This window comes from Manihot esculenta, chromosome 10, assembly GCF_001659605.2.
Source record: "Manihot esculenta cultivar AM560-2 chromosome 10, M.esculenta_v8, whole genome shotgun sequence".
NCBI lineage: Eukaryota > Viridiplantae > Streptophyta > Magnoliopsida > Malpighiales > Euphorbiaceae > Manihot > Manihot esculenta.
The window spans coordinates 5,397,483-5,418,389 of NC_035170.2; the positions used below are offsets into that span (position 1 = coordinate 5,397,483).

At 30.7% G+C, this 20,907-nt stretch overlaps 1 protein-coding gene across 3 annotated transcripts; it reads right to left on the minus strand.

Annotated features, from left to right (window-relative positions):
* Positions 1-542: 542 nt before the first annotated feature.
* On the minus strand, positions 543-18,025 carry LOC110624694 (pumilio homolog 4). Of its 3 annotated transcripts, XM_021769939.2 has the most exons (12): positions 17,869-17,894; positions 17,596-17,684; positions 16,187-16,872; positions 8,371-9,121; positions 7,643-8,207; positions 7,418-7,559; positions 7,229-7,336; positions 6,258-6,470; positions 6,063-6,173; positions 4,738-4,932; positions 2,230-2,404; positions 543-760 (listed from the first exon to the last, which is right to left on the minus strand). In XM_021769939.2, the coding sequence occupies exons 1-12, from the start codon at positions 17,877-17,879 to the stop codon at positions 723-725; spliced, it is 3,084 nt and encodes a 1,027-aa protein (XP_021625631.1). In that variant the 5' UTR covers positions 17,880-17,894; the 3' UTR covers positions 543-722. The 3 variants fall into 3 exon arrangements, with proteins under 3 accessions (XP_021625631.1, XP_021625632.1, XP_021625633.1); XM_021769940.2 differs by lacking the exon at positions 17,596-17,684 and having other exon boundaries at positions 17,869-18,025; XM_021769941.2 differs by lacking the exon at positions 2,230-2,404.
* Between the last annotated feature and the right edge of the window lie 2,882 nt (positions 18,026-20,907).

Consider the following 20,907-nt stretch of genomic DNA (forward strand, 5'->3'; position numbering starts at 1 on the left):
TTACCAGCTATTCTCAGCTTGAAAGAACTAGTGTCTGAAGTTCTTTAGCTCGGCCTATCTGATAGGTAAGATAGCAACCCATATGAATATCAAAGAGAGCTTTTGTAATGCCACTAGTTTCACAAATGGTAGATAACATTTGAACTGAGTTCAATGATCAACACGATTCCCACTCGTCTACAACATTTACGTATGCAAAAGATAAATGTATATAAAAATAAATTCCTTTGCAAGGGATATCTATTTTCTTCTTCAAAATGTTGATGGGTATAGACACAGGAGCATATTTATGTACTTTATGAATTTTATCCCCATCTATATTCTGATTATTTGGCAGGAAAAACTCTTGAGAAATCAAAAGAAAGAAGAAAAAAAAAAATTTACACCTATCTTCTTTCCAGCTGAAAAGTGCATTTACAATTGATCCTCTTTTTACATACTATAGACATTGTGCTCATAAAAAGAGTAAGCAACGGTTAATTGTCTATCTGATCTCTACCTAATTGCTTGTTAAGTCCCAATTATAGAGAGAATCTTGAATATACAATAAGAATATTAACATTAGGATCTTATTATGTAGGCTTGAAAATAGTGTTTATTTACAATTATAATATTTGCATAAAAATAAAGATGAGACGACAAACTTTGTGAAAATCGCCTTCCATTGTTACCTGTACAGAAAGTATGTCCTCTTTTCCTTCCACGTTACTAGTTAAAGTACCTTATGAGGATAACGAGGATGAGAGTCCTATGCGTCTTTCTGCAATGATGAAAAAAGATTTAAAAGCAACCTAATTACATGTATACTTTGCATAATAAAGTTGACCAAAAAAAGAAAAATCCTTGCATAATAAAGAAGCATATATATTTACAAGTCTATTTGCATGTAAAATCTAAATTTTTTTGCTATTTTCTAATTTAATCTAAAATTTCAAAAGTTAGTAAAATTATTCAAAATTACTAACTTTACAATTATATCTAAACTTAAAATTTGAATCGGAGAGAATGTGTCTTGCAGACATGGCAAGATAATGTAAATTATTTTATTATATTCATATTCCACATAACTTTAACTTTATTTAATTTACCACTAGTTCCAACAAAAATTGCAACATGTCTCAAATTTATTAATTTCTTATTTTTTAAATATTTTATTAGATGTCCATCATAATAAATTTCAATATATTTATTATAAAAAACCATGTTAATGTAATAAAAAATAGAAATTATAGTTATACTGTTTACGGTTATGCTATTAACATTCTCTTACAGCTAAATGCCAGCACTTGGAGACACATGCAGAGTCATTGTATTAAGAGTAGATATGATTAAAACTCAAAAGAACTAAGAGAATCATAACTAAAAAAATAGAAAAAAGTCCTATTATATTTTCTTGCACCAAAGAGATAGAAATGAAATATAATAATAAAATCTTAGAGATTTGGAGATTTAATAGTGAATGAGAATAAAGTTAGGAATTTTGAATTGAATTATATTAATTTTTAAAGTTTTAAATTAAATCGTAAAATAACTAAAGATTTTAAATTTTTTTTTTATTAATAGCATTTATTTATGTGTCATATAAATATAATAAACTGTCACCTCATCAAAACACACTCTCCAAGTTTGAAGCTTGAATAAATTTGAACTTTACCGACTTTTAAAATTTTAGATTAAATTGTAAAGTAATGAAAATTTTTAAATTTTTCTGCAAATAGCCCATATTTGTACGGGCATAATTTAGTTTTTAATCTAATTTTCAAGTCTTGGTATAATAGTCCAAATGCTTAAAATTAGTTGCAAATTTATACAATTTTGAAATTCACTTTGGAGGAAGTACGCAAGATCTAACATTGCAAAACAATTGAAATTTTTTATATTTTTAAAAATATAAAACCATGGTTAACCAATTAACTAAATACGATTGTTGTAAAATTCTCAAAGAAAAAAAAAAACTAATTTTACCACAAATTCATTTATAATAAATGTCGTGTGAAATCTATGAATAATTTTTTTTTTTTAAAAAATCAGTTTTAACATGTGATTATACATACTTCCTCCGAATTGAATTTCATAAATAGATAAAACTGCATTCAATTTTAAAAATCTGGACTATTATGCTAAAATTTAAAAAAGCTGGATTAAATCACCAAAACATAAGGTTCGGCTTTCTAATTCCAATAGGCCATTTACATATATCAGCCCAAAGGAAATGCAAAAATCACTCACCTCCAGTGGTGATGAGTTTCTCAACACGAGAAACTATATGTTTACCAAAAGTGTACCGCTTCAAGGCATTTAAGTGAAGTCTGATACGAGAAAGAATTAACTCAAGATTCTGATCATCACATGTCTCCAGAACTTTTTGCACAACATAATTTCCAAATGGATCTTTCATCATGGCCTGCAGTTTCCCATTTCATAAATCATGGTGATCCAATAAGCACAAAATTGGATGCATAAAAGGAATCAAAGTTTCAAAATCAACAAGGTTACTACAATTTTAGTGAGCGTTTCAATGAAAAATGTCATTCAATTTAATAGGCGAAAGCTCACAGAACTTTGAACTCTACCAATTGTACATTCATAAAGCTCCAAATGAATCCTCGCCTAATAATATTATGTTTTGTAAATTTAAGAATTTTTTACCGTCTCTTATTCTTGTATTTTTAATGTTAATTAAAAATACCAAATTTTTTAATATTTAAAATTATAAAAAATAATAGAATAAATTACACTTTAATCCTTAAATTTTAAGGTAATCAATGAATCAATCCCTATAATTTTAGAACCGAACACATAAATCCTGTATTTTTATTTCGTCCAAACTGAAAGTCCTTCCATCCTAAAATCTGTTAAAAAGAGAAATAATTTAAATTTTATAAACACTTATTATATATCAAAAGGCTTATATAGTTCATGGTGGGTTTCTATTTTTGTTAGTTTGTTTTGCTAAATAAAGTCCAGTCATAATACAGATGCAGATCTTCGTTAAGACTCTCACTGGAAAAACCATTAACTCTTGAGGTCGAGTGCAGCGACACCATCGACAACATCAAAGCCAAAATCTAGGACAAAGAAGGAATCCCACCAGACCAGCAGCGTCTCATCTTCGCCGGAAAGCAACTTGAGGACGGCTGTACCTTGGCCAATTACAACATGCAAAAGGAGTCGACCTACACCTCGTCCTCTGTCTCCGTGGTGGCATGCAGATTTTTGTGAAAACCTTGACCGAAAAGACTATTACCCTTAAAGTCGAGAGCAACGACACCAATGATACCGTTAAGGCTAAGATTCAAGACAAGAAAGGAATTCCTCAAAATCAGCAAAAGCTGATCTTTGCTGAAAAACAACTGGAGGATAACTGCACATTGGCCAATTATAACATTCAGAAAGAATCTACCCTTCACCCCGTGCTTCGTCTGCGTGGAGGAGTGCAGATTTTCGTTAAGACCTTGACTGGAAAAACTATTACCTTGGAAGTGGAGAGCAGCGACACCATTGATAATGTCAAGGCAAAAATTCAGGACAAAGAAGGTATTCCACCAAACCAGCAGAGGCTGATCTTTGCCGGGAAGCAGCTGAAAGACAGCCAGACTTTGGCTGATCACAACATTCAGAAGGAATCCACTCTCCACCTAGCGCTCAGGCTTCGTGGAGGAATGCATCTCTTTGTCAAGACCTTGACCGGAAAGTCACTTTGGAGGTGGAGAGTAGCGACACAATCAATAATGTGAAGACGAAGTTTCAGGATAAGGAGAGCATTCCTCCAGATCAGCAGAGGCTTATCTTTGCTGAAAAGCAACTGGAGGATGGAATGACTCTTGCTGATTATAACATCGAGAAAGAGTCGACCCTTCACCTTGTCCTGCGTCTGCATTGTGAATTCTGAATGGTTTCTATGTTTCTATTATCAATTTGTTGTTTATGAGAGATCTTAATTAAAGGATCTCTCTTGTTTTAAGATGTGATGATGTGTGATTGGCCTCTTTATAGCCTAGTGAATGATGTTGATTTTTACTTAACGTTTATTAAATAAAAATTTATCTGTTTCTGTTCTGCTCATTTGTGGTAATTGATATTTTGTGATTAAGTTCATGATTTTGCTGTTGACATATCCTTACAAGTCTTTTGATTCATAGATTCATATTAAGGATGTTTTTAGAATTTAAAATATTTCTCTCTTTTTTAACAGATTTTTTTAACAGATTTTAAGACGGAAGGACCTTCCATTTGGATGGAATAACTGGAGTTTAAGTATTCAATTCTAAAAATAGAGAGACTGATATGTTAATTATACTAAAACTCAAAAACTAAAATATAATTTATCCAAAATAATATTATATTAGAGTAAATTCAGGGTATTGAGCTTATTTGGACTTTGATGAAAAGCTAAGGGCTGATTTGAATTCATATATATCAGAATCAACAAATTGTCCCTCTAGTTTTAGAACTCTAGAATTTAGTCTCTATATATCCCTCAATTTTTTTAAAAAAAAAAATTAAATGGTTTAATTCCTATATTTCGATTTACAAACTGAAAATTGAAAAGAAAAAAACAACACTATTTTCAAATATGGATAGAGGAGGGACCTTCAATTAGACAATCAAAATATAAAAACCAAATAGTGGCATGTATTGATTTTTGCATAATTTTTATATAATATAGATATGAAAAAAATGATCTATTTTAGTAATAATAATAAACATTTGCATGAAGTCAAGGGTAAAATGGACCTGCAAGGGCTCATTTTCGTCTGTGGAACCAAGCATCTCATTCACCAAAATTTGACGCTCCTCAGGACCCCCAAAAGTTAGGCACTTCTCCACAACATTAGAAGCAAATTTCTGCTGACTCATCTTTACAATTTGTCCAGCAAGCTTGCTAATAATAGCAGATCGTTCGTTTGGTTTTCCATGTTCAATTACATGCTATGAATAACATGCATAAACATCAGAACAATAACATTGCAAAATAATATATAAGAATAACTCGAGGAAAAACACAAATAACATACTCCAAAGTCTTAAAAATTAAAATTTGAGTTAACAGATGCACAGAAATATTCTTTCTTCAAGATGGATAAGCAGAATAGAATCAAGATGTATAATCTCCAATCAGTATCAAATTATAAAGCGGACATGAAAGTATGAGCTTTTGCAGAATAATCTGGTCTCAACGGAACTAAGAATTGAACTATGCAGAACTAGATATCACACCTGAACCAAATCATCAAGCATTATAGCTGGCTAATGCCTCAAGCAGCTCCATTAACAAAATGGGTGCTAGGATCCCATCCTATGGAGTGAAAAAAATTTACGTGTATATTTTTATGAGGAAACATTATATATATATATATATATATAGACACACACACATATATATATATATATATATATACATATATATATATATATATATATATATATATATATATATATATATATATATATATATATATATATATATAGACACACACATATACATATATATATATATATATATATAGACACACACATATACATATATATATACACACAATACACGTTAGATTTTATTTTGGCCCTTGTATTTCACTTCTGGCTCTGTCGTTGGGCGGCTCCACCTCACTCAGGTGGGTTTGATACCAATCATAATAGCTTAGCTTCAACTGATACAAATAACTTTTGAAACCTTTTTCTACTTAGTCTAAAATAGTTGATCCAAGTTACTTTTAGTAATTGAAACTAAGTTATAAAAACGCATCTCTTTTTCCTTCCCCACCAATGTGGGACGGTTGCACCACTTGGAGCAAGTGGGATGTTACTACTTTTGTGATAAACAGATCGTTGCTGCTTATTTTTTTTCTTATTCTTGTATTAACTTGATATTCTCATCAACTCGAGGAAATCAATTACTCCATGTTCTTAAAATGAAAAATATATGCAAGTATTGTTAAATCTTGAAAGTAAGGTAATGGCAGAATATGAAAGCCAACAGCAAAAACACCACAAGTACCAAGGACTTAATTTCCGAATCATATGCATGTGTAGGAGAAAATCTAAGAGGAGACTTCCAATACCTGAATAACATAATTCCCATACTGATCTTGTGCCAGAATGCAAACAGATTGCATAATCTCATCCATAATAAGTTGCTGGGTTTTCATGTTCTCACAGTGTTCCAGGACCCTCTGTTGGCATCAAAAAGGAAATTAATAACTCAAGAATGGCATAAATCCCCACCAGTAAGGTACACAGAAACTATATATTTCAACCTGAATGACGCGACAACCATAAGGATGAGTGGAAAGTGCCACAACTTGTCCATAGAAAGCTGAGATAATAAACTGAATTCGATCTTCAGGTACACACTCTATACACTTTTGAATAACATGATTACCATTCTGATCACGAACACATTTCATAACAGAACCGTCAAGCTCTGCTACCATCTGAGTCTGCTGATCCACATCAACCACCTCCAAGGCCTGAAATCATTTCTACAGTATTGGGTGCTTTTCCACAGCCAAAATAAATAGAAGTAACAATAATCATCTCATAAGTTTATGTGGCACATCTATACTATTACTAAATGATTATATTTTTCATTTTTCAGGTTAAGATAAAAAGCCAGACATATTGAAACTAAATAAGGATAAAGGGGTTCACAGACGTATAATAAGTTTCCTCAACCATATTAATGGAATCTGTCTACATACCAAAATACCATGCTATAAACCACATGAAAGATAGATGTACTAATAATCTGAAAATAATTTATAGAAGTTGCTTATGATGATCAAGCATAAAGCTCTAATACAAGTAACGATACATGCATAGAAGAACTACACATGAGACTAACATCATTTCATTTAGAATTCCTGATGATTAACCAAGTATTTATTAGAGTTCAGGGGAGTGGGTCCTCTGCAGCATTTAAAGAAGCTTCACCTAAAAAGGGTGGAAGGGATAAAGAATAAATGAATGAGAACAATTGTTGATTGATACTTTATGAAACAAGACATTCTTGGAACCAACTCTCCTAACCAAAGGTGGATGCTACCATATACAAGGATAGATTTTAATTATTGGGAAGCATTAAAGACATTAACAAAGTAAAGAGGAGGAAATCATCAAAGCACAAATAGGTTATCAAGCAAAACCCTTCGAGTATTATTCCAGAGAGAAAAAAGGCAGGCCTATATGCGTATGCATGTGTTAGACTTAATCGGTGTGGAAAACACACCTTCTGAATTACCCTGCACCCATACATTTGAAGGCTGAGAGGTAAAACATGACCAGTAAGCTGGCTGGCTAACTCTGTTCTTTGACATTCTGTGCCATGTTCAAAAAACTGCATTCAAACACAGGCAAATAAATAAATAATTTGAGATGTGATGAATATTGAAGAGTATTTCAAACTAAAGAGTAATACTTTCTGTATGACGTAATTTCCAAATACATCCGTCATCAAGGTCCGAGCATGTGGTACAACTTCAGGAAATATCTTGTTCTTTTCTTCCACTGTGGCAGTTTCTAGTTTCTGCTGAATAAAGCGACTTCCATACTGATCCATACTGCATCATTCGAGGACATTAGGCTGAACACTGCAATTTCTTCATGAGTGAAACAAACACAAAAGGCAAGCACATGAAAATACCTGAATTCAACAACATGATCAACAATGTCTGACAGATCAAAAGACCTGGTCTTGTTGTTCTTGAACTCATCTAATACTGATGAGACATATCTTCTTTCCACATTGTTCCCAACATCAGAGTGCCAGGGCCCAATAGATCCTCCCATTGAGTTTCTCACCATAGAAGTTAAGTGTGCAACTCGCTCATCCTGAAAACTTCCAGATCCAACAGAAGGAATAAGCATAGAGTTTGCCATTGAATTCCCCAAATGTGGCATGCCAAGACCATATGATGAATTCATGTGGTGCTCCTGATTCAAATTGCCAGACTTAACTACTGCAGTCTCGTATAGTTGGTTTTGTTGAGCAAGCAACGCTTCAAGGTATGCTTTCTGAATCCCATCTAGGTCTCCATGTGAAGTTGGAAAACAGTTTCTAACCTGAGGACCATTTGCATGTGTTGCATAGTCAGAAGTTCTTTGCAAGTACTGAATATAGCGTGCGTCCATAACAGGAAAATGAAAATCAGTCCCTGTTTGATTTCCTTCTCTATTCAAACTGTGTCTGATTCCACTACCACCTAAAGCTGAACATGAAGCAAAAAGAAAATGTCAAACAGTGGACACAAGTTTCTGCAAAGCTTCACAAAGAAAAATACAGCTAATCTGCATCAACATGGTCTTTCAGCACTGAATCCAGCTTCTGATTGATGGCATAGGCACCAGGTACATGAACATCAAAATCCATACCTGGAACTTTTGCATTTTGATTATGACCATCTGATCTTTCCAAACCTCCAAAGCCAGAGGATTTTGAGTGAAGGTTTGCAAAAGTAGTTCTTTTGGGAATACTAACTTCCCCATGAGAAATAAATTCAGAAGCATTAAGGTTTGGCAAGCCCCCATTTTTTCTTGCTACATCAATGTAGTTGGAAGAGAATGAGAGATTTTCTGCATTGGACATTTGTATGAGTTGTTGCTGCAGATGATTATGACCGTTGGACGTGTTGAAGAGGAAATCTGGCTGCTTGTTCAGATGTACATGACCATCCTGCTCAGCATGCCTAATATTTGACAGGTTTAAACCAGACAATGTAGCTGCAATTTCACCAAGTTCATTTATGCCAGAAGAATGACCATTTTGGTTAGTCGAACCAACAACATTCCTTTTCTCAAGTGGGGCAACTCTGCTCCCCAAAGGGGGAAGACCAGGACTAGGAGACCTCCCAACTAGCTTCTGTTCAGGTGTTGTACTTCTTGACAGCGATGAACCGAGCGCAGATGAGAAAGAATGAGAAACAGCTGATCCATGGCTTTGAACTCTTACCATTCCAAGAGAAGCAGATCCAGAACCCAAGCCCTCTAAGGAATCCAGTCCCCCACATAAACCAGGTTGATATGGATCACACATCCCCATTGTGCCCACAAGATCACCAAAGGCATTATGACTAGCTGGGCTTGATAGATGGCCTGATAAAGATGCGGGTCTATCACTTCCTTCCTGCAAACCATATTAATGTCAGTTCTCAACCATCACAGTAAAGAAAGAACAAAAGTACCTAATAAAATATTCACAACAGAAATAAGCAACACTCAAGCGCTCGTAAGGATAATGACAAGAAAAAATGATGTGAATGAATTCTACGAAAGCCATACATTCATTACTTGATTGAACAACCTGAAATTCAGAAATATGAACTGCACTAAATGAAAATTACAGGCACAAGGTGCAGCAAGGCACAAGGAGTCTTAGAGCCCAGACACAAATCTAGTGGTGGACAGAAATTTTATTTAGGAGGAATTCACTTTAAAAAAAGTTATTGGATGAAAAAGTTTAAATCAATGACTATTTTATTAATTAAACAAAACCTCAGGAATTACATTGTAATCTATCAGTAATTTTTTCCAATTTTAATTAGGAAAATTTAATATTTAGTCCCTATGTCATGGAAAACTCATCAATTGATCCCTTTATTTTGAAGACATTTTAAAAAGTCTACTTATTAGTTCTTCCATTAATTTTAGTCCTTCCATTAATTAGTCCTTCAATTTTGTAAAAAGTTTATTAATTAGTCTCTCCATATCGATGTCATTTTGGACCTTTTTGCAATACTTAACAATTAAAATTAATACAGAGACTAATTAGTAAACTTTTTAAGACATCAAGAACATTTTAATGTATTTTCAAAATCAAGAGACCAACTAATGAGTTTTCTTATAATAAAGAAACTAAATAGTAATTTTCCCATTTAATTACTCTGTGGCTAAAATTGTGACTAATTGAAAAGCCTCAACTTATTGTCCAAAATTTATCATTATTTTTTTTGCTATAAAAATTAAGCAATGCAAAAGTTGGGACTTTTTAAGTGCAACATGCCTTTAAATAAAATAAATAAATATATTTCATATATAGATAGATAGATATATAAATTGAGACTATAATTTTTTCAATTAATAAAAAAATTCTAATTTTAATATATTGATAAATTTGTTATTGGCTTAAATTCTGAGGATTGCCTATTCTTTCAATTACCTCAACTTTAATATTACTATAAAAAAGTGAGAAATTAGAGAATTTTGCATAAAACTGTATATCCAATTCTCTAAACTTTTTTACCAATTCACTGAATTATATAATTTAAAAAATTCACTAAACCTAGTAAAATATTACAATGATTGAATCAGAGAGATTATGTACCACAATCGATATTTTCTTATTCATTTACCAAAAACATTAAGGATTGGATTGAAAGTTCTATTTCAGTTGCTTTATAATATGTTTAGTGGAATACAAACTTTGAAAATATATGACATGTTAAAATGACAAATCCCATAATTTTTAGTGTAGATTTCTTTATTTATTTTTCAAATATTTCAGTTAAAAACTCTAAATATATCATTTTATCCAAAGAGAAATGGATTCTCTTTTATTAGGGAAAATAGTTAAACTTATTAAAAACTATTTAGATTCACACTTGCATCTCAAATTTTAAGAATTCTTTTATTACATTTTAATCCCTTATTCTTTAAGTTGAATAACTTTGTAGTCTATTTTTAAAGATAAAATAACATTTTTATCTCTTATATTTTATTTTTCTTCAAAAGTAAGAATTAGTTTTATCAAAAAATTTAAGAACTAAAATGTTACCTAAATGTGCCTTAAGATTTAAAAGTTGAGCAGTAATTCATGTCCAAAATAAAAAGGCTTAAATGTGATTTTATTAAAAGTTAGAGGCCTTCGTGTAATTTAATATTTCTATTGTTTAGAAGACTATGCATTTGATAGAGGTGAGGCACAGATTGAAAAAAAAAATCCTAAAAATTAGTTAAGAGTAAATATTCATACAACAATAATGACTAAACCTTAATCCCAAATTTATTGGGATCCGGTATATGGATCTTTTTTTTCGCTTTTCAACTCCAACAAAGACTAGTTTAGCATCAAAATAAAGAGTAAATATTCATAATACAATCAATATGTTATAGTCATGGTAACAAATATTTAAAGTCTATAAGTAGAATAAAAAAAAGGACTAGAGATTCAAAAAATTCATAATACAATCAACATGCGTAAACCTTCTCACTTTGCTTAGATGAGGAAAAAAAATTCGCATAGGCATTTATTGACTTTTGTTCAAGGCCCAAGTAGGAATTTTATGCTCTTCAAATTGGTTTGTAAATACGGTCTAGCATCAAGTTTCCCGCCCCTCCCCCCCCCTTCTCTCTTTTTAGGGAGAATCTATCATGTTCTTTGAGCCCCATTCTAGGGTAGTGAGAATATATTTTAATAATCAATTTGCTATTTAAAAAAGAGAGAGAAACTGTAATATGGCAGGAGGACAGAGAAATGAAGTAGGAGAACAATGAAAAGAGGAATATTGGCAGCTAGTACAGAGCATTGTTTGGTTTAGGCAGGTATGGAGAACCAAATAAACTAAATCTAAAAGCTCAAACAAAACTGAACCAAACCACATCAAACAAAATTAAAAACCGAACTAAATTTGTTTGGTTTGGCTCAGTTCCTCATTTTTGTGTTTCATATGTAGTTGCAAGAAAGAACGTGAGTACTGATGCCCCTACACAATTTCTGTATTGCAGTTTCTTTTCTTGTATCGTTCTCACGTGTTTACACTTATTTCATGTACCACTATTAAAAAAAAGGGCGCATCAAATCATGAATTACAAGCTTCTCTCTATTATCCTATGGCTATACTTACAAATATGAAAATTTTAAAAAGTTCCCAACAGGAAAAATGGAAATAGAACAAAGTTGAAGGTATAAGACGAGATTAAAAAGATAACTGAACAATATCACAACAACAATTCACAATGAAAGAGAAGAAGAATCAATTTTATGAACATATAGAGCTTCAGTCTCATATTTGTTCTATGACAAAATTTAAAATAGCTGGCAACATATAGGAAACTCCCTATTTATTAACAGTAACACTATTCTCACATTTGCTTAATTCCAAGAGATCCTCATTCATATACGTAAGAAAAAGGCCCACATTTGCACTGCAATGTACAGGGCTCACCATGAGCTACCATATAAACCATAATAAACTGAATTTTCATCCACAAACAATGCAAAAGTGTGAGGAGAGAGAATTACTTCCATTTACTCATTGAGAGGCAATAGCTCAGAAATGTTTCAATACCTTAGAGCTTAGAACTAGTGCTTAAAAATTGAGACTCGAGAAGGGTGAGATGAGTCTATGCCCAACCAACAAGTCTGTGTTTCACAATCAAGGGCGACAACAAATGAGAACAGAGGGGCGAGGATGAAGAAATTGAGAGCAATGGCCAACAAGAACAGATAGGATAGAGGAAAGAAATCAATGATGACTGTCAATAAGGAGGAGCAATGGGGAAAGTAATCCAGGGGCCAAAAAGCAAAAGTCTAAGGCTAATGGGTCTGGGGTCAGGCAGTGTTTTTGCAAGAAGAGATAACAAAAAACCTAAACCCCATATCACAAAACACAACTTCAACACATTTTGATCCAATTTGGTTTCTCCAAAAAAATATTCCTTTAATAACCGAACTGAATAAACCACACTTTTCATATTTAAAACTGAACCAAACCAAATTTCCAAGTTAAAGCATTTCAGTGCAAAATTTTGGTTCAAATCAATTAATAACCCTAACGATAGTTGCACAAATTGCTATTTATAGGTTCTTTTAGCTTGTGAAACCTATTTTTTAAAGGGAAAAAATGTAGCTGTAATGGCCATTAAGCAACAGTAATGATCCCTCACCTCCTTTTTCCTTTCCAGATGGGCAGCAACTCTTCTTCATAATTTGCTTTTGGTTAAGAGATTTAAACAGATGTGTCTCACTTTCTCCCTCTACTTTCCATCTAGAATTTTCTATCTTTCTACAGATCTTTTACTACTTGTTTCTTGAACTAAGATCGTAAACTACCTTTCAAGTTCTACACAACCATAAGTTGCAAAAACTGAGTTGCTTTTTCTAAATTTTGGTGCTTTTTGCTTATTTATTAATGAAATTACATTTGATGCTAGATTTTTGTTGAATTTATAGCATGAAGCATTAGTTTCCCTAATCTATAGAACTTTTTTTTTTTTAATTTTAAAATATTTTCAACATTAAGTTTAGTAAAATATACAGGTAATTAGAAAATAACATCAGAGAAACTTTCAGACTTTATTAATGTTTGTTGAGTATCAGATTAGTTTTGTACTATCTACATAGTTATTTTAGCCTTTTAAATTGATTACTTCTGATAATGTCCAAGAATGATGGTTTCAATGTTTTTATTTGATGTATTTATTTTTATTAGTCTTTTTTAACGTGCCTTGTACATTATTTGTAATCGTTATACATATTAATTATTTATTTTTTATGTATATATCATTATCATCTTGAATAGCAAATTAAATTTGGTCTTCCATTATCATAATACAAAATTATTATCAATGTAATTTATATAAAATTAAAGTTAGCTAAAAAGATTATAATAAAATAAAATTAAGAAGATATGTTACTGAATTTTATTATTATAAATAAAATATTATAAATACGATAGTAGAATACAAATTCTTTTATTTTATTCACAAATTTTTTATTTTTGATAAAATTATTACTGACATATATTTTTCAAAAAAACTATTATAGTTCAATTATAATAAAGATTTTAGTTTTAAAAAAAAACTTTATCCTATTGCAAATGAATTTCAAGATTAATAATTTTTCTTTTTATTTTACTTAAAATTATTGATTTTCAATAATAGGTTATACTTAGTCCTTTATAATTTAAAAAAACATGACTATTTTTTTCACTTTTCAGCATTTATAATTTTTTATTGTTAATTATTTGATTTTAATATAATAAGTATCATGTACAAAGTTTTATTATTATTAAAAAAATTTAAAAATCTTCTATTTTGATATTTTATTTTAATAGCATTAAAATTTTAATTATCATAAATAAAAATTAATATATTAAAATTATTTAAAAATAATAAAATTTCAAATGGTTAAATTAACTAAATATATTTTGCATGTTCAATTTTAATTGTTTTTTGTTTTATTATTATTAGTATTAACAAAAATTGAAAATACATAAAAAAATTTTGTATGTATTTAATAGACATTATATTAGATTACAACTTATAAGTACTATATTATTTTCGCTCTATTAAAAGTAAAAAAATTTTATTATTACATTATTTTTGCTCTATTAAAAGTAAAAAAATTTTATTATTATATTATTTTTGCTCTATTAAAAGTAAAAATATAATTGAATAATAACATTTTCATTTTTATATTTTTATCATAATATTAAAAAACAAATTTTATACCTATTATATTTGCAAAACAAATATTTGTTGCCAAAAATTATTAGCAATAGATTATTTGTCACTAAATATTTTCACAACGAACCTAATATGTATAACTAACATTCTTGTCATCGCTAAACCTTATTATTAGCAATGAATTCATATATCTGTCACTAAAAATACTACTTCTGTAGTTATTTAAAATATGAAATTTAAATTTCAGTTAGTTATTTTTTATAAAATTTTGTTATGGACTATAATAAGATTTAATTGCATAGAATTTAAATGTTAAAATAGTTTTTCAACCAATTTGAATTTAAATAGAACACCAATATAATTAACTAATTAAATTAAAGATTTTTAAATAAAAATAAAATAAAATAAATTTGTAATTATATGTAGGTATATATTTAGAAATCTCAATATACCCCTCCTCTTCCTACTTTTACATAATATATTGTTTATTTATGTATACTATACATATTTATATTTTTAAATATCAATTTGATTAGAGAACTTTGCAAATCTTTCAAAAAAAAATAGAAATTTACCAATAGGTCATTTCTATTATGTTAGAGCTATTACAAGCCTATTCCCCTCATCCTCGAGGGTGACCTCGATTTTAGTCCATGTAGCAGTGCTACTTGGTGTTGGTGTTTAAGCGTTGGCACTAGACTCTAGCATATTACGAAGCTATTTTTCAGGTGGCAATGGTCTTCACCGGCAAAGGACCTAGATAGCAAAAGAGGCCAGGGAGATGCTCAAACCTTGCACCTCAAAAAGGCATTCACCTAGAGCAACACGGTGCCCGCCACTATGACGGCCGACAAAAGCAATGACCTAGGTCCTAGTGCACCATTAACAACTTCTAAATTGGTCAAGAACCTCCAATCTATGCCCCCCTCTATAATATGAATTGTTGATCTACTGATTTTGCCTCGATAATAGGCTCACAATTTAATTATGTGCCATTATATACAAGCAACAAGATCTAATAGATGGGCCCATCTGATTTTGACAATCAGCATAGCTTCGTTTGGAAGTATAGCCCTTTCACATGGATCATAATGCCACCAATTTTTATGGAAAACAAGATGCTCCATTAGAAAAAGGCTCCATTAAACATTCATTACAAAAAGGGACCCGGTAGCAACGCAGGGAACAAGGCTGGGCTTTAATTCAAGGCAGCAATAAGGAAACTAGAAAGCATACAACACCACCACCATGCATGTGATAGCAACCAACCTTAAAAACAATGATGCAAAACCACCTCTACTCCTCCCTCAAAATAGTTTGAATAACTTCATCGAATCGAATTGCCATACAGGAAACCAACAATGCATCCACGCAACTTCAGCAACTTTATAAGGGCTACAATCTCAGGGAAACCTTATACAATTCACAGGAGCATTAACTTAAGGTATAAATGGATTTCTTCAAATTAAGAATTTTTTTATTGAAATTGCTTGTGATTTGCACTCTGGCTGGGGTACTACCATGTGATTTTACACTCAATTAATTTGGACTTTTTAGAGAAGCACATAGAGCATGCATCCTTCAAGAGAAGTAGACAGTACAAATTTAAGTTCACAAGAAATCACCCAGAGTAGTAGAATTATCAAGATTCCAGCACATACAAAGAGGACACAATATACAAATATAGTGACAACAAATCCATCAAAAAGAATCTCACACCATGCATCAAAAGCTGTTACATTACATGTTAACAGGTAATGAACACAGGAAGAGCAAGATATGTTACCTGAACAATGTCAGCAAAACTCTTCCTCCTCCCACCAATCCCAGCACCCTGCAATCCAGTTAAACCACCTGAGCCCCTATCAAGCCACTCAGCTGAGTTCTGCATAGAGAAATTACTTCTATTGGGATTCCTTAATTCCATCAAATCAGTCTCCAGCTTCTGTACAGAAAGCCCTGGCTGCATTGAAAAAAGTGATGAACCATTGCCCTCATCAACCAACTTCTTCTTCCTCAAGTCCCCACTGCCTCCTCTCAAAGCCCCACCAGCCTGAAACCTTTGGGCAACACGCCAGTCCTCCTTCGACAACAATGGTGGAGGTAGTCTCGGATTTATGTTATCATGAGAATAATAATAGGAAAGGTATGCTGGATGCGAGCGAATCTCATCATCAGAAAGAACTAAATTATTACCGCTGTTATTACTAATGCTATTAATGTCACTAAAATTGGAGTTCCTCAAAAGACTACCCACAGCACTTAATGATCCCTCAACAGTTGGTGGAGCGCTTCCACTCCTAAATATATTGAGATTCCTATCTCGATCAATTACGCGCTGATTTTGCTGCGATTGCAGTATTAATTCTAGCTCATTCTGCAAATTATCCTCTAAATTGCCACTGGGCCCTTGCAGACGATCATCTAGGCTCAGTAGCATCTCTATGTTGCTCCCAGTGACCATCTCTGAAACTGCATTTAGTCCAAGCAAATAAATAAACAAATAAAAGAATACACCACATACCAAATAGAAAATAAAAATAATAATAACTTTGGCAATAATTTTCTGCTTGATTTAGGATTACTTCCAAGAAATGATGAAGTAATCTCTCATTCATGTACTGCTAGTTCCCACAAAGTTGAAAATCTAACTAGCAGAACTACCAAAATTAAACAAAGTCAAGTATCGGCATAAAACTTTAGGCTCCAAATAACTGATAATTAAAAAATAAGATAAATTGCACTACATATTGACATGCTTGTGCAAATCCATACATAATAAAATCGAACCCATAGGAAATTAACCAAACTTTTTTCCTTGAAAAATAAATAAATAAACTCAAATTATCTCTTGTAGAAAATTATATACAAAATAAAAAATAAATTAAAAAAAAAAAAGCGAAACACACACATGCACACCCACACAATAGTTCAATTAGGGCACAACTGAGACTTCACAATTCTCGTATTATACATATGCTCTCTTATTTTCTTGCATTTTCTTAGCAGCCAAACAGTGGTTAAACCAAATCATCAAAAATCAAACCACCAAATCACAAAATCACGTAGACAAAGATTATTTACCTTTTAACCAATCTCAATATGAACTCGACCAAAGTACAAAATAAACCAATCCTTATCAAGAAACTGAAAATCTCCAAAAAAAAAAAAAAATTAAAAACTATATCTACATACGCGCACAAAAATTCCTGAGAATTAAGCGATGCTCAATGAAAGATTGATAAAACCACGCCGTATAAACAATGGCGAAAAGCTGCTTCCAACTGAAATCAATGCACGAAAAGTTTATAATGATTTGTTCAATTGTGAAATCCTTGAACCACAATCAACAAAGAGAGAGAGAGAGAAGGAAAGTTAAGATCGTAGATATAGGGAGAATTCAGAACAGATTTCGAACAATCGAAGGGGAGAGAGAGAGAGAGAGATAGAGAGAGAGAGAGAGCTTACAGAGCAAACATGGAGAACGGAGATTTTGCGAAACGGTCACTGCTTGCCTTTTCTTTTAGTTAATATTAATTTTAATTTTCGGAGAGAAAATGTTTGTTTATACATGTAGAGACATATGTATGTATTCACACACAAAACAGTGAAATTAAAGGAAATCTGGACTGTTGGATGGAGAATTCGTAGGTGATGGACGGTAGTTTTTCTGAACTGCGTGATGGACGGTAGTTGCTTTCGTCAGCGTTATTACAGTACATATTCGTATGGTACTGTTATACGGTACTGGAAGTTTTATTTATTTACTATATTTATTTTGAAAATATTTATTTATTCTTTCCAACAAGATATCTATTTTTTTTTTCCAAAGGATGATTTTTTTAAATAAATAAATAAAGTTTCGTTAAGAGGCCTATGTCCAAATAGATACATTCCAATTACAATAAGTAAAACAATAAGCATAGGGTACAAAGTTTCAGAAGCCTAAGAAAATACAGCTCCAGAAAACTGAAGGTCCAAAGCCCAATAAGCAAATCTTAAACCATCGACGCTTGATTTGGCTTTTCACGAACAGAGGGCATGAAAAAATAGTCTCCTCCCAAAACCATCCTAGAAATAAAAACTAATCACAAATGGAATAGAGAAATTAAACAAATGTCATATAATTTAAAGTATTTAGATTTAATATTTACTGTAATCCTACTTTAAATCAAGATTTTATATAATGAAAGAATTTTAATGCTTGATAATTTAAGATCATGAAAGTAATTACAAGAATATATGGGATATAATTTAGGAGTATGAAAGTAATTATTCATTTATATTATCTTTTTTTTACATATTGATTAGTATGTAATAATCCTATGAACACAAGTGTTGTGCTGATGGTTGAGTGTTGATTCTTGAGTGCTTGTTGGATGAGGTTTAACAAAAAAAATTAGATAGATTGTAAGGATAAATTTTAAAATTGGTGATTTTGTCAAAACCATGAAATTGCTTTGGCTGTCTGTATTGGGCAAGGTTACTGGGACCTTTGAAGACAACCTTCAGCCGCTCCTCAAATTCTCCTCTATAATTTGTGCCCTCTAAAGCACCCATATCTAATGCAATAAGTCTCACATCAGCGAGGTCACTTGGTACATCTTCTCACACAATCTTTTGAGCCAAATCGTCTACCAGAATAGGCTTAATTGACTCCAGGCTCAATAATTAGAACTAGTTGTTCTTGATCCTCTGTGATAAGATTCTTACAACTCTCCTAATCTGTTCATCTCTTCCAATGAGAGGGTCAAGAACAACTGATTCTACTCCTTGAATCTAATTATATAAATTCCAACATTTACAATTGAATCAGTTGCAATTGACTGTGATAAGATTTTTACACTTAAATCTAATTTTATATATATATATATATATATATTTAAAGCTGTATTTTAAAATAGGTTATGAAAAGATTGACCAGTAGCATATTTAGATTTATATAATTATGTCATGTGATATTTTTAAACTTGTATATTTGTATCAAGTGGAATACTATGTTTTATTTTTATTTTTATTTTTAATAATAAATAAATTACAAAAATAATAATAATGTTAGTTTATTGATTTGATAATTTTTTAATCATATTTAATATAATTTAATTAATAAATGTTATATATTTTTATTATTCATATAAATAATTATATAGAATAAATATATATAATTAATTAAAATTATTATAAAAATTATTAATTATGATAAAGTATAAAAATTAATAAAACTAATTATATAAAATATTATCAAACTAAAATTTTATTTAATTTAAATAAATTATAAAAAATAAATAATTAAAATCTAATAAAAAGTGAAATAGTTTTATATTTTAAAATTTTCTTTTATTATTTTTTTTATATTTAGTATGAAATGCGTAGTTATATAATACTTCCTAGTTAACTCAATTCTCATCAATAAAAATTGATTGAGAGTTATTCAAATGTTGAAATTCTTTTATTCAAATGAAGTTTACTCCACTGCCGCCACCAATGCTATCACTATCACTGCTATTCATAATTAAAGTTTAGTAAATTTTAATTTTTCTAAAAATATAACTTCAAAATGAAATCAATATTAATAATATATGATAATAAATACTAAAATTTTTAATTTTTTTTATACAGTTAAATATGTTGATGCATGATTTTATATTTAATTAATATTTTAAAATTTTAAAATTTTTATTTTAAAATTAAAAATTATGCATATTAGTTGGATTTTTAATTCTCTAATTATTTTATTTATTTTATGAAAATAAATTATATATAAAATATTTTTAATATCCACATACTATGCGGACAAACGATTAATTTACAGACAAACGATTAGTTTAATTAATAAAAATCAAAACCCTTTTAAACCTATGTGAATACTCAAGGCCAACTTATATCAATTATTTTAGTTCATTTAAACTTATGACATATGAAATAAATAGTAAATAAGGTCGAATTTGAATAATTATAAATAGTAAATAAGGTCGAATTTGAATAATTATAGACCAAAGGAGGATTAAAAAACCAAGTGAAGGGCACATGATAGATAGATATTTATATGTTGTTCCTTTCAACACACTCAAAACTCATTATTCTCTCTCTAAATCTCTCAAAACTCTATGTTGTCTTGTGGCTCGAGGAAAATAGCTTCATACTCTTCAACTAGTCGTTCAACAAGCTATTTCAGAGGCAACTCAAGAAGAAGTTTTATGAAAGAGAATTTACCCTAATGATGTGTTTTTTGCAGTATTCATGCTAGGATTTGGACATCTTAGCAAGAATCGAATTCAGGGAGAAGATTTTGTACTAGGTATATGTTTAATATGTAATTGTATTTTAGAAGATTGATAAGTTTTCTGTGTTAGTATTGTGGTTTTGTAATCGATGGTTTATTATGACTTGCAGAATATACAGAAAAGGGGTTGTAGGTTCTTTGAATGGATAAATTGCGATGCGCCAGAATGGGCAAGGGAAATTATAATTGAACTTGTTAAGCAAAAGAAAGTATTGCAGATTGAG